Here is a 19,739-nt window from a genome sequence, read left to right as displayed (position 1 = left end):
ATAAGCATTGAATATGTCATAAATAGGAAAAGTTAATGGGTCCCAACTCGATTATTCAATTCTAGCGCAAAGAATTAGCGTCGAAATTTAACGTACATAATCTAAATCTCTCACTTTCCAATGTCATAGAAACTTAAAATTTGGCATGGGCATTGAATATGTCATAAATAGGAAAAGCTAATGGGTCCCAAATCGATTATTCAATTCTATGCGGAAAAGAATTAGCGTCCAAATTTTACGTACGGAATCTAATTTTCTCACGTTCCGGTGTCATAGAAACGTGAAATTTGACACGAGCATTGATTATGTCATAAATAAGAAAAGCTAATGGGTCCCAACTCGATTATTCAATTCTATGCACAAAAGAATTAGTGTCCAAATTTTACGTACAGAATGTAATTTTCTCACTTTCTGGTGTCATAGAAACGTGAAATTTGGCACGGGCATTGATTGCGTCATAAATAGGAAAAGTTAATGGGTCCCAACTCGATTATTCAATTCTAAGTGCAAAAGAATTAGCGTCCAAATTTTACGTATGAAATCTAATTATCTCACTTCCTGATGTCATTTTATATAAAGGAAACATCACATGGTTACCTCCCCGTGGTGTTTCCTTGGTAACACAGAGAACTACGCAAAATGGTGAACATATGTTTTTCCGGTATCTCTAAAGTAACCACGACTTCATAAGATTTTCCGTGTGAACACCAGATAAACACCAGTACCAAATTAACTCGGGCGAAGCCGGGTATATAGGCTAGTACATTATATGTACTCAAAATGATACAGATGAAAATTACATGTCGCACATAATGGACAAGCCCTCATGTGGCGACATTAATGGAAAAATAGAAAATGATGACTCTTGAAAATTGGCGATAAAGCATTAATTGAACTGAAAATATCACTTTAATATTGTTAGTTCAGCAATCTCTTAATGGTCGCTCGTTGCTGCTGACCACATTCGGCAGACACAATTTGCCTTATTATTTGAATCTTAGAATGGTAGAGTTGGAAGGGACCTCCAGGGTCATCGGGTCCAACCCTTTGCTCAGTGCAGGATTTACTACATCATCCCAGACAGATATTTGTCCAGCCTTTGTTTGAACACTTTCGTTGAAGAAGAACTCACCCCCTCCCATGGTAACCTGTTCCACTCATTGAGCAATGTGTGATTGTTCTCAGAGCGAGAAACCAAGTAATCTTGTAGACATGATACCTTTTAATGGCTAACAAAAATGCATGATGTTACAGCTGTAACATCATGCATTTTTGTTTGCCATTAAAAGGTATCATGTCTACAAGATTACTTGGTTTCTCGCTTTGAGAACAATCACACATTGCTCTACTAGCTAACACGGTACCAGACCATTTTTTTTTTTCGTTTTTACTCATTGATCGCCCTCACTGTCAGAAAGTTTTTTCTAATATCTAATTTGTATCTCCTCCCTTTCAGTTTCATCACATTGCTTCTAGTCTTTCCTTGTGCAAATGCGAATAGGGCTGATCCCTCTGCACTGTGACAGCCCTTCAGATATTTGTAGACAGCTATCTCTTCCCTAGTGTTAGCTATCCCTCCTAGCTTTGTGTCCTCGGCAAATTTGATCAGTTTCTCATCTTTTCCCTCCTCCAGATCGTTTATAAAAATGTTAAACAACACTGGGCCCAGGACAGAGCCTTGTGGTATCCCACTTGATACATTCTTTCCCTTGGATGTGCAGCCATTTATGACCACTCTTTGAGTACGATCACTCAGCATTTGCATTGTATCAATTTTATCATTTTACAAAGATGAACATTCTCTTGTGACAATCTCTTTCTATTTCTCACTGGCTATTTAACTTCTTTTTTTTTCATAGAAAAGCCTTTTATTACTGTGGAGACTAAGGAAAACACAGTCATGGAGGCCACAGCTGCAGACAAGCTGATAAGACTGTCAGTGAAAGTGTCCGCTTACCCAACACCTGCGTTTCAATGGTAAGAATTAGTGAAGTTTCTCCTTAAGGAGAGCATCTAGCAGGTGTGAGAAGACTTATAAGGTCATGCATGCTCCTCTGAGAAATTTATGCAAATTGAAAAATGCCTCTACAGTGCAACCTATTGGAAGGCATCATTTCTACAAGCCAATGTCTCACCTTTTAACAAACCGTTAAATATAAGAATAAATATGGAAATATGAGACAAAGCCAGAATTTTCTCCAGAAGAAAAAGCTAATCATTTACAGACAAACTTTCAGGGTGATTGTCCCTTATTAGTGTGCTGTAGGTTGCTGGCTGGGTGAGAGGCCTATGACTTGGGTTGAAAGGAGTAAAGTTTCTCCTTTTACAGAAAAAATTGGAAAAGGAGTATTTTTTTAACTTAAAGGGGTTGTCTCGGGAAAGCAAGTGGGGATAAGCACTTCTGTATGGCCATATTAATGCACTTTGTAATATACATCGTGCATTAAATATGAGCCATACAGAAGTTATTCACTTACCTTCCCTGCGCTGGCGTCCCCGTCTCCATGGCTCTGTCTAACTTCAGCGTCTAATCGCCCGATTAGACGCGCTTGCGCAGAAGGGTCTTCTGCCTTCGGGTCTGTCCGGCAGCAGCGGCGTTCTGGCTCCGCCCCCTTCTATGCTTCACCGCGTAGCTCCGCCCCGTCACGTGTGCCGATTCCAGCTTCCTGATTGGCTGGAATCGGCACACGTGATGGGGCGGAGCTACGCGATGACGCGCAGAAGGGGCGGAGCCAAAACGCCGCTCGTGCCAGACCGAGCCGAAGGCAGAAGACCCTTCTGCGCAAGTGCGTCTAATCGGGCGATTAGACGCTGAAGTTAGACGGAGCCATGGAGACGAGGACGCCAGCGCAGGGAAGGTAAGTGAATAACTTCTGTATGGCTCATATTTAATGCACGATGTATATTACAAAGTGCATTAATATGGCCATACAGAAGTGCTTAACCCCACTTGCTTTCGCGAGACAACCCCTTTAATTTTTATTTTGGTGACATTTAAAAAACAAACTTATTTTTTTACTGACTTTAGGGATTATAGTTTGCTTGTACACTATAGTGCAATACTTCAGTATATTGTACATGGAATGCCAGCCTACAAGCAGGATTTAATAAGCAGAAATACATGGCAGGCTTGGGAGCCTCCACTAGACCACAGGCTGCCATGGCTACCAACAGCACCCCATGATCTCCGATTTAGGGACAGGCAGAGCCGCTTTCCTCTATCCAGCCATTTAAATGCTGCAGTTGGCACTTACCACAGCAACTAAATGGTTAAACAGCCAGAATCTCTGATGTCTGTTGCTACAACCTGGTGTTAGCTGTCTTTTACAGCCAGCACCTGCCAACTACATTGACTTTAGCTATGCTGTGGATTTTGGAACAGATTCGCTTAAAAATCCGCAGGTGGATACACCCTTAATAGCAGCCAGAACTCAGTTTTCTGATACACAGCTCGAAATCCCCAGCATAGACAAAGCTCAAAGATAACATTCAAAATTCTGTCTACCTGATGCTACCACTAGGAAAAGCTTGAGTGCATCCATACTGCATACAGTCTTATTATGGAATCCACTGTAGTAAGCTTTTGAGCTCCCTCTAGTGGTGACTGAATCTAAAAAAAATATCTAGATCTATGCAGGTGGTATAAAACTGTATCAGAAAACACAGAGCTCCTACCCCTTTATGAGATAAAGCAAAATGCAGGGGGCAGTACCATAATTTACCAATTTATTTACATTGTCAGGTATAAAGATGGAAAGCCAGTGAGCAGCAGCAATGGAAAGTATCGGCAGGTATTACACTCCTTACAGATCATAGACATAGCGGAGCAGGATGCCGGGAGATACACACTGGTATTAAAGAACCAGCAAGCTGGATTGCAACAGCGCGTGACTGTACGACTGGTGGTGAATGGTAAGCATGAAGTAGGGCAGTGACCAAACCACATTTGAAACTCTGTATAACAAGAGTGGGCACTGTGAGTATATCACATGGGCCGTCCTCAGTGCTCACTGTCAATCAAGTCTGCCATCACCCACTGATGGTGACCGCTGGGTGCCTATAAGAACCCTAACAAGAATGTCATATTTTTTCCTTCCTTTGGATCAACAAGGTGGGGTGGAAACAGGTTGGACTAGATGGACATTGTGTCCCTTCAGCCTAACATACTTTTTTATATTTGTATTCATTTACAACGCACGCTGATTGATCTCATGGCTGCATGACAATCTGGATTTATCATTGAATTTTTAACTAACTTTCCAGATTCCTCTATAGTGTTTTACAGCCACCACATGATGCATCACATGATTGGTAATTAACTTGTAAAGATCCAAAATTACTATCATCCCTCAAGGTCTGATCTATACGCCATTCCCCATATATATGATGGTACACAGATGTTAAGTGCATCGGCTATAGCTTTATAATCTCAGACATTAACCTTGATTTCTAGAGGAATTTCTAGCCCCAAGGTCCCTTAGTGCATGAACACCAGATTCACAGGGTCAAATAGTGTCCACAGATTCTCTGTATGGGTGGATGAATGTGGAGAAGGACCGGGACTGAGTCTGAGGATAAAATAGTGCTCTGAGAAAATAGAAAGCAACTAGAGTACATTGTACATATTATACGATAGACTTGGACTACACAGTTTATATGGGCCCTTGGAGAGGAAGCCCAGCCATAGTTGGTGCCACTCCAGAGGTGTAACTATAATGGGTGCAGAGGACGCAGTCACATCCAGGCCCTCATGCCTACGGGGGACCATAAGATATTTCTTCTTCATATAAGGACATCAGTACTATGAAGCATTATTATAGGGTTGGCACTTCAAGTTACGCCTCTGGTGCCATGCCTTCCCTAGGGGTCCCATCTGCTTTGCGTTTAACTGTGCAAAACATGTGCAAGCAGGTTGGGAAATTGGCCTTAAAATTAAATAGGTTGTGCCAGGATGCACAACCCCATTGAGAATATAGGGTTCGGGAAATCAGCTGACTGCCTCAAGTCCTGTTCTTGGCCCCCGTAGCAAACAGCTGATCCCCTTTGCTATGTGAGCGGACATGTGAATGTTCTGTTCTTTGAATAGATGTGGGATACCGCGGATCATCCGCACGGGTGACAATCGCAAATTCCGCAATTCAAATTCAGTCATGTGCCACCGGCCTTACCCTATTTCCCTGCAAGAGTTCCATTCAATACAATATAGATGGAAATCGCACTGGAAAAGAACCCATAATTGTTTATACACTTGGGCGATTCTTCTCTTGGACCAAGATGCTGAGATAAAAAAATCACAGCATATCCTATTTTTGGGGGATTAGTTTCTTATGGGGGGGTTAAAGAAATCGCGTCGCACTCATATGACATGCGATTTACATATGAATGTAATGCGTTTTTCTCATTTTAAGGATATAGTCACATGGACGATTTTTACATCTGTTTTTTTTGCCAACAAATAGGAATAAAGCATATCCTGCACTGAGTAGGGGGTTGGACCACATGACTTTGGAGGTCCCTTCCAACTCTACCATTATATGATTCATGTTATTTTAAATGGTTGTATTGGTGTGCTGTTGTTTGATTTAAAAAAAAAAAGCAAAAACTAAAGAAATTGCAGCATTCTTTTTATTTTGTTGCAATTTTCAGATGAAAATTACCCATTCACGTCTATGGGTTTATTTAAAAAAACAGATTGCACTTGTTTGATGCAGTTACAATCCCTTTTTATCGCATGTAACAATGGTAACCTTAAAAGAAAGTGTGGAATCAGGAAGTCTGCAGAACACATCATGCATTATTTAGGTTTTTTACATGTGTAAAAATCAGATGGAAAACGGATGAAAACCGCAAGGAGAAATCAGAAAAATGTATAAAAATACTATGAAAATCACACAAAATATTGGTCAGATTTTTTTAGGACTGTAAAATGCTCCGTGACTATACCCTAACTAATGAAATCACGTGCAATTGACTTTTTTTTTTCTTTCTAAATTAACATTTTTTTTTCAGGTGTGTCAAAAATACATACATTGTATCAATGTATATTCGGATGTTCATATATCCTAATAGGGCAGGCTATCTGTTTGCCCTATTAGGAAGGAGAAACATATAACAAGCCGTCTATGCGTATGTACTGTATTGTATGTATGTATGTATATGTATGTGTGTGTATATATATATATGTATATATATATATATATATATCCATATTATTTTTACTACTGAATATGCTTGAGAAAGGGGTAAAGTTACACCTGCATCACATTTTTATTGTCTCCATGTGCTATCATTAATAAATACTGTAGGTCCCCCACAATAGTAAGTGGCCGCTTTGATTTTCCACTAAGTGATATATTCACCACAGTCCACGGAGCTAATTTTGTATCTATTCTGTGTCCTGGGTTGCACAACCAGCTGCCAGAATGGGGGCTCATTTTGGTCATGCTATAGGACAGGCCCCCTTTTTTTCCCCTGTGTATTCTCATATAAAAAAAACGAATCTTAGAATGTTCCGCTATGGAAAAAATGCAGTAAGTGCAGATTGCGGAGATGATGTAAACCGTAAACATATAAGACGCACATTTATATAAATTGCACTGACAGTAATAGAACATTGTATCTAAATGAAGAACATGTGAAACGCTTCTGATAAAGAACACGTCTTCTCTAATCATTCATTACAACATGTGTTTCCTATCAGCACATGCCACTGTCACATGTGTTTCTCATCATGTTTTCCAGGTCACCTGAGGTTATAGATTGTACCATTTATGATAATTGGAAGTCATGTCATAAAGGTCATGTTTTTGTAACTGTCAATACTTGATCATGACAGTATGGCTGTAAATGTCTTATAATGCTGTAAACTTCTAATAAAAAATCCTTAAAGAAATTCCTATAAATCAGAATACATTTGTATCGTCTCATATGTAGAAGATGATTGAAATAACAGATTGTTTTAGTGCATGTAGCTGAAAAACAGAATCATTGCTTCTGAGCACAGCAGCTTCTGTGAGAGTCTCATGGGAAAGTATCATAGACCTCTGGATAGAAGGACTTGCACACCATGTACACAACCTCTGCCCTGAAGAAGAGCATCTAAGCATGTCTCCAGGGTGCCTTCCCACTGGATGATGTCTGCTTGCACAAGGTTTGCACTCTTACCCTAGCAAGAGAATCACGCATCTGTCACCAACAAGAGTTTGAAGAAGGAGAAAGCAAAGCACTGGGCTGTCCTGCCCAGGTGGTGTGTTACAATATGTACCAACATCTTAATCATATGATTAAGAATAAGTTGTGCTCTAAACTCATCAGCCATCTATGTATGCAGTCAGTGGCCGGCTCCAGATTAGATAGCACTCTGTGCAGAATTTCTTTTGCACCTTCCCAGTCACAAGAAAAAAAATTATGTACATGGCAGTGATAGGCATTCTGACAGTATTCTGCTTATGCAGACAGCAACAAAATAGCAGCATACCCACACTATAACAGCGCAGGGAATATATACAGCACCAGAACCAAGCTCACAACATAAATACAGCGCCAGGACCAATTTGGCCCCTCTGGCACATGAGAAAAAAGCAGTATTCTACAGGGGCAGGCAGAAGTACGATGATGTTTCATGGTAATTACAAAGTGATGTAATACCTTCCGGCTGTTCTGCACTGTACATGTAAATTTGATCCTGCAGGTAGGGCACTTGCTAGTGGCAAGCTTGACAAAGACCCACTTAGGTCGAAACATGGCACTTCTGTTATGGAAATGGAGGAATAAATACTTGGATAACACTTGTACCACGTTATGCTGCCACAGATTCTTTCTTATACTTTGATTCTGCTATTGGAACAATGGCTCAAGTTCCTTTTGTGGCTACTGCATCTATACAGTCCTGCCTATTTCTGGCTTATATTGAGTGCTGCTGGTAAATCTGTTTTTGGATATTATTTTCTATATTGTGGAGATGATGTCACAGGAAGCCACCTAACCAATGTAGCCAATCAGAGGCTGCAGCATCACAGCCTGTTCTCCTGGCATCACATCCTGGGTGCCATGATACCAGAAGTTCAGAATGGTGATGCTGCAGTGGCCAGGTGACTTCTGGTGACCTCATCCACCATTACAAACACCGGAAGAACGGAAAGGCAACAGTGCTGGATCCCCATGATAGAGGGGTAAGTACTGCTTTTTGTTATCTTAACAAAGTTTGTGGTATAGGGGCAATGTTGTCTGGTAACTGGGCACCCCTTTAAAAGTCAAGTTGAACATGTAGTTTCATCTGCCACCACAAATAAACCACAACGCACAACGAGCAAAGTCTTAAAGGGAATCTGTCAGCTCGAATGTTCCAAACTGTCGGCATCATGTTAGAGAGCAGGAGGAGTTGAGCAGATTGATATACAGTTTTGTGGGAAGAAAGTCAGTATAACTTGTAGTCTATTGATCTAAATTTCTGCTCATCCTGAGCTTAGGAGTCCAGTGGGGGGTCTTATCAGTGAGGTCCAGATCAATAAGTTACAAATTATGCTGAATCCTTTCCATAAAACTATATATCAATCTTCTCAGCTGCTACTGCTCTGTAACATGATGCCCATAGATCAGACACCATTTTAAATGTGGCAGGCTCCCTTTAATGGATGTGTATACTGCGTGTACTGTACAACGTATCCGTACAATATTATGCAGTCGTTAGGAGATCATCACGCTACATCTGTAGTCTATATGTTAAGATAAATGTTAAGATGTTGATCCCTTTATAAATTAACCAATGTCCATATGGTTGTAAAAGAGAAACGTGAATTAATTGTACCGTACTATCCAGAATTTTCCATCTAGGAAAATACCTACAAATCTACAATAGACTAACTCCATTGTTTCATTACTTTTTTAGTTCCTCCTCAGATCCATGAGAAGGAGACTTCAGCACCAAATATTTATGCCCAAGGTAGCCGACATGTTCTGACCTGTACTGTGTTTGGGGTACCAGCTCCAACATCCATCCAGTGGCAGTGGCGGCCATGGACACCATGCAAGATGTATGCACAGCGCAGCGCGTATGTTCCATTTTATAATCTGCCTTTGCCATTGTAATTTATGTCACTAAATAATCTTTAAAAGGTAGAAAATTTAAAGAAGTTGGCTAAAAATAAGAAAGAGGATCTGCTTTTTTTCTCCAAAGACAATGCACTCATGTTAATGGTTGTGTTTGATATTGCAACTACATTTTCATTCTACTGCAATACAAGATACAGCCTATAGAAAAGAGTAGCACTGTTTCTAAAAACAATAGTAGAACCTTTTTTTCCAATTTCATACAACCATGTAAATATAAATGTCTGTGTAAATAGAATTTTATGCTTTGAACTATGCAAATGAGTAAAGGAATTGTCCTCCACAGCGCCACCCATACCTCTGTCAATATCCAACTTTTGGACAGACCTGGCAATATAACTGGCTATCCAAACCAGAGTTCCCATGTATCTAAAGCATTTACAGGGTTTTTTGCCCCTCACTTAAGGAGTATGTTCATCTCAGTGATTCCTGGCTCACATGAGAAACCCACAGCTGGTTTCCTGACCACCTTGCAGGGTGTGACAGCCAAGCAGGGACAGCCTTAGGCTGCATGCGGAATCCCGCAGCAGAATCCGGCCCTGACTGCGGTCGGTGGCCCTGTGTACCTGTCATTCTCTGTATAGCAGCTAGTCCGCATGGCTCGCCGTCAGACATGCACAGTACAGATCTTTTTTTTTGGACTCCTGCTTTTTGATGCATTAAATAATTTATTTGGCTGATCAGAAAAGTAGGATGCAAGTAAAAGGTATTATAGTAACTCAAGCAGCTCTAACTGTTTAAGGGAATAGATGGAAAACAGAACAGGGGTGGTGGTAGGGTTCTGTTGTACTTTGACACCACCAGAAGCTAGGGGTTTGACAGTGCTTAAATGGAGGAATGCCCCCTGTCAGGCCTCTAGCTCCTGATTGGCTGCATGTCCTACCAGGACCAGGGCAGATGCAAGGGCGCCCTTCCAGACCGAGCTACAGTACACCGATCATGAAACTTCAGAGGGCGACTGGAAAAATAGTGAGCCGCTGGACGTGAGGAGGCTGCTGCTACCTGCATCAGTGCCATTGACAGCTGGTGAAGGGAGCATGGGGGGATGCGGCCGCTAAGGGTGGGTTCACACAGGGCGGATTCCCGTCGGAAATCTCGCGGTTTGGCCGCAGCAAAAACCGCGAGATTTCCGCCGGGAGAACCGCCGCGGTTTAAGCTGCGGTGGCTTAGAAACGGCTGGGCCGCATGCTTTTCCGTTGCGGCCGGCGCTCCCATAGAGGAGAGCGGGGCCGCGACGTAAATAAACAAAAATGGAAAGGTAAACAGACCTGCTCAATCTTTGGAAACCGCGGCTGCGGCGGCCGTAGCTGCGGTTTCAACCGGATTTACCGCAGCGGACTAGCCGTCCCGTGTGGACGAGATTTCTGAGAAATCTCATCCACATGGCTGGCTAATCCCGAGATTAGCGGCCGCGGGCGGTTTTGCCGCGGGCGGATCTGCTGCGGCAAAACCGCAGCCCCATCCACTGAAGCTGACGAGAGCGCCGGATGGCCTGTTCCACACCACTGACCACCGCAACAACAGGGGGGAGGAGAGAGTTGCCTCCGGCAGGCCGCCTGTCAAGCTTGGCAAGGCAGTTTAGAGTAGAGAGGCCAGCAGGGACAGCACGGCACTTCAGACCCGAGAGGGAAGCGGCAACAGCCAGGGGAGGACAGTGTTGCTGGCGGCGGCTTCCCGCCTGTCAAGATCTGCACGGCACTTCAAAGTCGAGAGGTAAGCGGGGACAGCCAATCACAGGCTGGGGGTGTCACCTGCATGTAACGCCAGCTGTATTATGTCTCCAACCCTAACTTTTGGTGGCGACATAATAAGACAGTACCTGGCGGTAGAACTGCCTCAAAAAAGTCACACTGGATATACATTACAAAAGGAAGGGGGAATATAGAGGGAGGACTTCTACTTCACCTTCCTGCTGGATCAACTCCTGGCTTTTGCTCAAAAAATGCATTACAAAGTGCAATGATGTTTTCTAAAAAACACTCTGTGTGCAGCTACTCTTAGGATTCTTATTTCTAGTTTATTAACTAGAGAGTGGAGCTCGCACAAACAGCATTTTTGATCTAAAAGACCCGCCGCTTCCATGCATTAGGTTGCCTACACACGGTAGAGACGGATCTGCGCAAAAATGGATCATCCTGCGATTTTTCATCTGGAGGCGGACGCCCGCTCCGGATTCCGCAATAGAGATCCACCCATGTGCATGCGGCCTCACACTGAGATGAAAAACTCGCAGCTCATTTCCCGACCACTTTGCTGGGTGGGGCAGCCTTATGCTGTTTCCGTAACTTCCATTGAAGTGAATGAAGATTTAAAAAAAAAAAACCGCATGCTATGCTGTTTGCATAACTCCCGTGTTCCGGAAACGGCATAGTACACTATGCAATGCTGTTTCCTTAAAGGGGTTGTCTCGTGAAATCAAGTGGGGTTCAGCACTTCTGTATGGCCATATTAATGCACTTTGTAATATACATCGTGCATTAATTATGATCCATACAGAAGTTATTCACTTACCTGTTCCATTGCTAGCGTCCCCGTCGCCATGGATCCGTCTAAATTCGCTGTCTTCTGGCGTTTTTAGACGCGCTTGCGCAGTCCGGTCTTCTCCCTGGTGAATGGGGCCGCTCGTGCCGGAGAGCTGGTCCTCGTAGCTCCGCCCCATCACGTGTGCCGATTCCAGCCAATGAGGAGGCTGGAATCGGCAATGGACCGCACAAAGCCCACGGTGCACCATGGGAGAAGACCCGCGGTGCATCGTGGGTGATGATCCCGACGGCCATCTTGGTAAAGGAAGAAAGAAGTCGCCGCAGCGCGGGGATTCGAGTAAGTAATAAACTTTTTTTTTTTTTAACCCATCCCTTGGGTTTGTTTCGCGCCGAACGGGGGGCCTATTGAATTTTAAAAAAAAATGTTTCGGCGTGAGACAACCCCTTTAACACACGTTCACTTCAGTCAGAGTTGTTTAAACAGCATAAGGCTGTCGCACTCGGCTGTTTCTGTAACATCTGGCAAGTTTGTCGGGAAACCAGATGTGGGTTTCTCATCTCAGCCTGGCTGTGCTGAGATGAGACACCCCCTTTAATTTACAGTAGTATTTTGGTTGGCCAGGTGAGGGGCCATTAATGTGAGTCCAGGAGGGTTATATTTGTCCTTGTGGAGAGCACCACAAGTGTACAGGAAGTTTTAAATAACAAGAAATATTGCCTCCATAGTGCCACCTATTGGAAGATAGCTATCCTATGAGACCATAGCTGACCTCTTAACAGGCCTTGCAATATGGCTAGGAATGTAATCCAAGCCAAATAGAGATGAGCGAACGTACTTGTTTCGAGTAATTACTCGATCGAGCACCGCGATTTTCGAGTACTTCAGTACTCGGGTGAAAAGATTCGGGGGGCGCCGGGGGGTGGGGGGAGGCGTGGCGGCGCGGGGGGTACGGTAGCAGCGGGGAACAGGGGAGAGCCCTCTCTCTCTCCCTCTCCCCCACACTCCCCGCTGCAACCCCCCACTCACCTACGGCACCCCCCGAATCTTTTCGCCCGAGTACGGAAGTACTCGAAAATCGCGGTACTCAGGCGAAAAAGGGGCGTGGCCGAGTACGCTCACTCATCTCTAAAGCCAAAGTACTGTTTCACAGTTCTTGCTCCTCATCAATGCTTTTCATAAGTTGAAGCAATACCCACATGAATTTACATTGATGTCCTCTCACCTAGCTAACCATAACACTGCTTGGCACTGATAGGATGCAAGAACCTCGAAATAGCTGATCATACATGGGTACTTTGGTTTGGCTTACATCCGTAGTCATATAGTAAGGCCCATTAAATATTTAGCTATTGACTCATAGGGTAGCTACCTTCCAATAGGTGGTACTGTGGAGGATTACTCCATCACTCATTTGCATACCTTTTTTCCCAAGGAGCATTGCATGCCCTATAAGACTACCTATACCCTTGTGTTTTTCCACAAAGAGAAGCATTACCCCTACAGACAGGCTTTGGACTAAATTCATTAGAAAGATGAAGTAATATAAGAGATTAAAAATATGTAAAACCCTAAAATTAAAAAAATGATACATGGATTTAAAGACATTTATTGCTGTGTTATTTTGGGTTATTTCTACCTTGCAGACCCCATCATTCTCCTCTGCTCAAGCAACAACGTGATAGAATGCCTGAGTGCAAAGACTGGAAGAACGTGACCCTGGATGGCGATGTGAACATCATTGAAAGCATAGATACTTGGAGCGAGTTCGTGGAGGGACGGAACAAGGTATCCATAATGTCTCTGGGTGGTATTCCCTGATTGCATTGCACTTCCTAAAGTCATCCTGGCAGGAACAATCATGAATTATTGGGGAAGTCAATTATCCACAATACAACAACATAAGCTCCGGCACTCAATCTATTCTTCAATCAAGGAAATGCCCAGAAAAAAAAATTATAGCAGCAAGTAGAAACAACTCCGCGGTCAAAAGTGCAATTACCATTATATAATCACCTTGAGCTATTTATTATATCTTTGTGTATGGAAGTATCAGCCAAGCATGAAACAGGTCAATGATATTATCATAACCTAGAGGGCACGGACTTTTTTGTTTTTTAATTTTTGTTTTCTCCTCCCCACCACACAAAAATCATAACTTTTTTTCCCATCAACATAGCTGTCTGAGGGCTTGGTTTTTTTATGGTATAAGTTTTATTTTTCAATGGAACTATTTAACCTTTTCATGACCAAGGATCATTGATGCTCCTCTGTCAAGGTCAAATTGTGCAGTTCTGGTATTCCCATTTTCAAAAAATCTAAACTTTTTTTATTTTTTTCTGTGACATTTGTACATAGGGGCTTGTTTTTTGCACGACTAGTGTCAAAAACACCTCACATCATTTCATTATTTCCAATGGGAAACCTCACATCCCACTCGCGTGCACCTTGCACACCGGGCAATGCTTTTGCCGGCATCATTGAAAATAATGGGCTTTGTGTTCCGAGGAAATGCCCAAAGATAGCAGATGCTGAGAATTTTTTTCTGCTTTGCATCAAAAGAATTGGGTTGATATTTGTGCGTAATTTATGCGTCTTGCAATGCAGAAATCTCACGCAATTTTTCTTGGCCGTGTGAAAGCGGCCAAAGGCCTTATTTACACGAGCGTATATCAGACGCCGTTTTCATAGCCGGACGATATATGCTATGATTTGATGTAATGGATTCTAATGCATCAGATCACACAGGCGTATTCCCGTGGCGTAAAAGCGCCTGGCTGGCCAACATAGCATCGGGCGCTTTTACACAGGGCAGGAAAGATAGTCTTGGAACTATCTTTTTGCCCAGAATACGTTGGCCACTGCATAAACTCCTATGGGAGCCAATGACAGCAGCCGGAGAAGGGAGGTTGGAGGGAGATTAGCAGCATGACTGCTAAACTCCCTCCCATTTCTCTCCTCCTCTCTCCTCCCCTCCAGCTGTTTGCAATGGAAGGGGGCGGAGCTAAACCATTGCAAACAGCCAGAGGGGAGGAGAGAGGAGGGGACCCGTGGAGGGGGAGAAAGATTAGCAGAAATACTGTCTCCCCACACCCAATGACATTATGGCCTCAGCATATATGCAACGGACTCGGGGCGTCTGAACAGGCATACAAACCTTAGATTTGTGCTCCCGTTCATGCCTTTTTTGTCGTTGGCGGGCGAACATAAAAGCACATACACCCGTGTGAATAAGGCATAGGTATGAGTTGTTCTCTTTATCCTGCAGGTCAGTATGATTACAATGATGCCAAATGCATCTTTTATTTTGTACAGTACTACTTTAAAAAAAAAAAAAAAAAAAGCTTTTTTAAGTACCTTTCTGTTGCAATGTTTTGACTTCCAGAACATTTTTATTTTCTTGTCAATGAAGCTGTGTGAGGGGTTGTTTTTGTTGGTACCACTTTGGGGTTCATACGAAATTTTGATCACTTTTTAATTTTTTTTTTTTTTTTTTGGAGACCAAAAAAGCACAGTTCTGGCATTGCGCATTTTTTTTGACAGTGTTCACTATGCAGGATTAATAACATGACTTTAAGGATGCACATTTTTATCTTTTTGATGCAAGAGTTGGTAAAAGGGGAGTGGTTTAAACTTTTAGCATTTTTTGTAATAATTAAGTCTTTAATTTACTTATCTTTATTTATTTTGCCCTCAGAATTTGAATTTGCAGTCATTTTATTGCTTATAAACTATATTGCATATAAGGTATTGCATTAAGGTGAGTTCACACGAGCGTGTTTTTGTGCGTACTTAGGTGCATACATACGTGCGCACTTAGGTACGAGCAAAAACACGAGTGAACACAGCTGCGTGCTTGTTGTCAATGGAGCCGCGGCTGCTTTACATATAAGCCCTTCCCTGAAACGAAAAACATTTTAGTGTAAAAAAAAAAAAGTAAAAAAAAACGTACCTCTCTGCCGCTGCCATGTCCCGTGGGGATGCAGAACACATCTGCCGCGTTCTCTGATTTTAAATCCCCGGTTGCTGATAGCTGAGAACTATAGAGCCAGGGACAGCGGCAGGAGTTGCCGCTGAGCCCCGGCAGCCGTTTTAAAATAGTGTAAAAAAAACCCCAAAAACTCCCCTCCCTTCGGCTGCTGGGGCTCAGGCGCGCCTTCTGCCGCTGTCCCCCACTCTGTAGTACTGAGCTATCAGCAACTGGGGATTTGAAATCCCTGCCTGCTGGTAGCTCTGATTGTGATTGGCTGAAGCGCTTCAGCCTATCACAATCAGAGCTACCAGCAGGCAGGGATTTTAAATCCCCGCCTGCTGATGGCTGAGATCTACAGAGCCAGGGACAGCTGGGAGAAGATGCGGCTGAGCCCGCACGTGGCAGATGTGTTCTGCATCCCCGCGGGACATAGCAGCGGCGGAGAGATAAGTTTAGTTTTTTCCTTTTTTTTTTTTTTTTTACACTAAAATGTTTTTTTTTCAAGGAAGGGCTTATATGTAAAACCCTTCCCTGAAAAAGAATGCAGGGGTGTCGGCAGACCATTGTTTTCAATGGAGTCGCCGGCAGCAGCCACAGCTCCATTGAAAACAATGCGTGCATTCCCTATGGTGCATGCATGTCCTATCTTTGCAGGCACGCACCTGCAAAGTATGGACATGTGAACACACCATAGGGAATGCATTGTTGTAAATATAAGCGTGTTTTTTGTTTGCGTATGCACGCACAAAAACACGCTCGTGTGAACCCACCCTTAGGGGTGTGAAAACCGAGCCGATATACGGTGTCCTCATCTGCAGGGGGGGGGGGGGGGGAGGATGGAAGAGCCAGGAGCAGGAACTGAGCTCCTGCCCCCTCTCTGCCTCCTCTCCACCCCCTCTCCGCCCTTCTGCACTATTTGCAATGAAAGGAGGCGGGACGGGGCAGGGCTAATTCTCGGAACTTAGGTTGGCCCCAGCCCCGCCTCTCCTCATTGCAAATAGTGCAGAGGGGCAGAGAGGAGGCAGAGAGGGTGCGGGAGCTCAGAGCACTGCTCCTAGCTCTTCCAGCCTCCCCCCCCCTGCAGAGAGAGACTACGTATATCGGCTGGATGTGAAAACCCAGCCGATATACGTTCGTCTGAATCCAGCCTTTTACTGTATTTTAATTTTCTATTAAAGTCATGACACAGGCACTTCTTAGTAGGCAAACCATCATGGCAGCCCTGGCGGCCTTGAAACCCAGATAGCCCCCTTGCGCTCCTATCGTACGGGACCCTTTGGGACATTTAAATCCAAATAGATTGGTAAATTTAAGTGCCACTGTCAGAATTGACATTGGCATTTAAAGGATTAATAGCCGGCAATCTGTGATAATTTTATTCTGTGGGTCAGCATGATTACGACAATACCAAATTATATCGTTTTTCTTTTAACTGCTACTTTTAAAAAATCAAATATCTTTTTAAAAATATACCCGTTACAATCTTCTGACAGCCATAACATTTCTATTCTTCCATTGATGCAGCTGTGTGAAGGTTTGTTTCCTGCAGGACCACCTGTAGTTTCTATTGGTACCATTTTGGGGTACATGGGACTTTATGATAGCTTTCTATTAATTGTTTTCTTTGAGATGGGGTGACTAAAAAAAATGCAATTCTGGCATTTTTTATTGATGGTGTTCACAGTGTAGTATATAAGCAATGCATTATTTTAATAGATTGGATATTAATAGATATGATGATAACAAATGTTTTGTTTTGGGTTTTTTTTTGCTTTGATTTTAATTATACATATGAGCAAAGGGTTTTTTACTTTTATTTATAACTTTTTAATTTATGCTTTTATTTTTGTAATAATTAAAAAAAACCCTTTTCTTTCACTTAGAATATACTGAGGTCAAATTATATTTCTGCAAGCATTCTATTAAGATATACTACAAACCACAGGAAGATCTTTATAGGCAAAATACACCTGAATGGCACCCCTGTAATCACGTACGGGACATTTAAATACCTATCAGGGCATTTAAATGTTTTTGTCAGAATTAAAGGGGTTGTCCCGCGAAACAAAGTGGGGGTATACACTTCTGTATGGCCATATTAATGCACTTTGTAATGTACATTGTGCATTAATTATGAACCATACAGAAGTTATTCACTTACCTGTTCCATTGCTAGCGTCCTCGTCTCCATGGTGCCGTCTAATTTTCAGCATCTAATCTCCCGATTAGACGCGCTTGCGCAGTCCGGTCTTCTCTGTGTTGAATGGGGCGCTCGTGCTGGAGAGCTGCTCCTCGTAGCTCCGCCCCGTCACGTGTGCCGATTCCAGCCAATCAGGAGGCTAGAATCGGCAATGGAACGCACAGAAGCCCTGCGGTCCACCGAGGGTGAAGATCCCGGCGGCCATCTTCACAAGGTAAGTATGAAGTCACCGGAGCGCGGGGATTCGGGTAAGTACTACCCGTTTTTTTTTTTATCCCTGCATCGGGTTTGTCTCGCGCCGAACGGGGGGGCTATTGAAAAACAAAAAAAACCGTTTCGGCGCGGGACAACCCCTTTAACAGCAGCATTTAAATGGTTAACAACTGCTATCCATGTGATCTCTGATTGTGGCTGTGACACCAGCTGGGCTGGGCTCCCAAGTAAACTCCATACAATACTCTCATACATCCACTGTACATGTATGGTGGATGTCACCGAGGCATTAATTTCCTTGATTCATTATAAACAGCGTAAAAGTACATAAAAATTAGGAGCTAAATTATTGAAAATATAAATATTTAAAAAATGTTAAAAATAAGTAGAAAAAGAAAGTAAAAGATGTTTTGATCACTTTTAATTTCTCTATCTGTTTTATAGTCACAAACAAATTAAAAAATAAGGTGATTATACCTACCCGATAATCTGGTTTTTGGGAGTCTTCACGACAGCACCACCTGAGATAGCCTCCTCCTGGTTGGACAGGAATACACAGAGAGGTTAAAAGCTCCCCCCTTCCCCACCTTCCTCAGTGATTTCTAACGAATTGCCTGGGGTAGGAGCTTAACCTCAGAATCTTTACCCAACTGGTATTTAATCTGTTTCTTCTTAATTGGAAATTAAGTTTCATAATTCTCTTCTCATGAGTTTTTTTTTTTTTGGGGGGGGGCGGGGGTGAATGTACGGGTGCTGTTGTGGAGACTCCCGAAAACCCGAATATTGGGTAGGTATAATCAGCTTTTTCCCAGTCGTCTCCACGACAGCACTACCTGGAACGTACCAACTAAAATTTCTTAGGGCGGGATTGCTGCCGAGAGGACCTTACGGGCAAAGGTCATGTCCTCATCCAGCTGCACTTTTACCCTATAATGTTTAACAAAAGTATGTGGCTTCTTCCAAACTGCGGCCTTACATATCTGTTCAATGGACGCTGAACTATGTTCAGCCCATGAAGAAGCTACTGCCCTTCTGTAATAGCCAGGCAAATTGATCTTGCTATGGAGCTTTTTGCTGCTTTATTCCCCTTATTTGGGCCGAAAAACTGGAAAAACAGGTTGTCGTCTCATCTCCAGGCACTTGTGGCATTAATATAACTCAGGACCGCTCTCCTGATGTCTAGACAACTAAGGACTCTAAGCATCTCTGGGTTTGTCGAAGAACGAGGGGATCACTACGTTCTGGGCCTTGTGGAAAGGTGACACCACTTTAGGCATAAACGCTGGGTCTGATTTGAATACTAGCTTTGTGTCAGTGATCTTATAGAAGGGGTGGCAGATAGATAGGGCCTGCAGTGCACTAACCCGCCTTGCCGAGGGAAAAGCCACTAGGAAGACTGTTTTTATCGTCAGCATTCTGATTGACTCGATCGGCTTGAATGGATCTGATGACATGGCCCTCAGGACCAAGTTTAGGTTCCAGTCTGGAAATATATTTGTGGGCCTGGGTCTCAACCTGTCTGCTGTCATGAATCTGCTGATCCACCTAATTTCTGACAGCTTGGTATCAAACAGGGCGTTAAGGGCCGCTACCTGGACCCTCAGAGTGCTCGGGGAGAGGCCCATATCCAGGCCTTCCTGTAAGAATTCTAATATTGAGGGGATGTCCGGGGAGGAACCCTGGGATTCCCTCCCCTGCCCCCATAAAATATACTTTCTCCAGACCTTCTGGTAGATAATATTAGTCGTTCTTTTTCTACTGGAC

At 43.2% G+C, this 19,739-nt stretch overlaps 1 protein-coding gene across 1 annotated transcript in view; it reads left to right on the top strand.

The window, feature by feature from the left end:
• FLT4 (fms related receptor tyrosine kinase 4) overlaps positions 1-19,739 on the top strand; it is a 354,573-nt gene that overhangs the window by 228,883 nt on the left and 105,951 nt on the right. The window contains exons 8-11 of the mRNA XM_066591022.1: positions 1,860-1,977; positions 3,743-3,912; positions 8,888-9,050; positions 13,236-13,377. Of these exons, the coding sequence (XP_066447119.1) occupies positions 1,860-1,977; positions 3,743-3,912; positions 8,888-9,050; positions 13,236-13,377 (593 nt within the window). The remainder of the gene's footprint in view (positions 1-1,859; positions 1,978-3,742; positions 3,913-8,887; positions 9,051-13,235; positions 13,378-19,739) is intronic.

The sequence above is a fragment of the Eleutherodactylus coqui genome, chromosome 2 (genome assembly GCF_035609145.1).
Source record: "Eleutherodactylus coqui strain aEleCoq1 chromosome 2, aEleCoq1.hap1, whole genome shotgun sequence".
NCBI lineage: Eukaryota > Metazoa > Chordata > Amphibia > Anura > Eleutherodactylidae > Eleutherodactylus > Eleutherodactylus coqui.
This window is presented reverse-complemented; position numbering and strand designations above follow the sequence as displayed.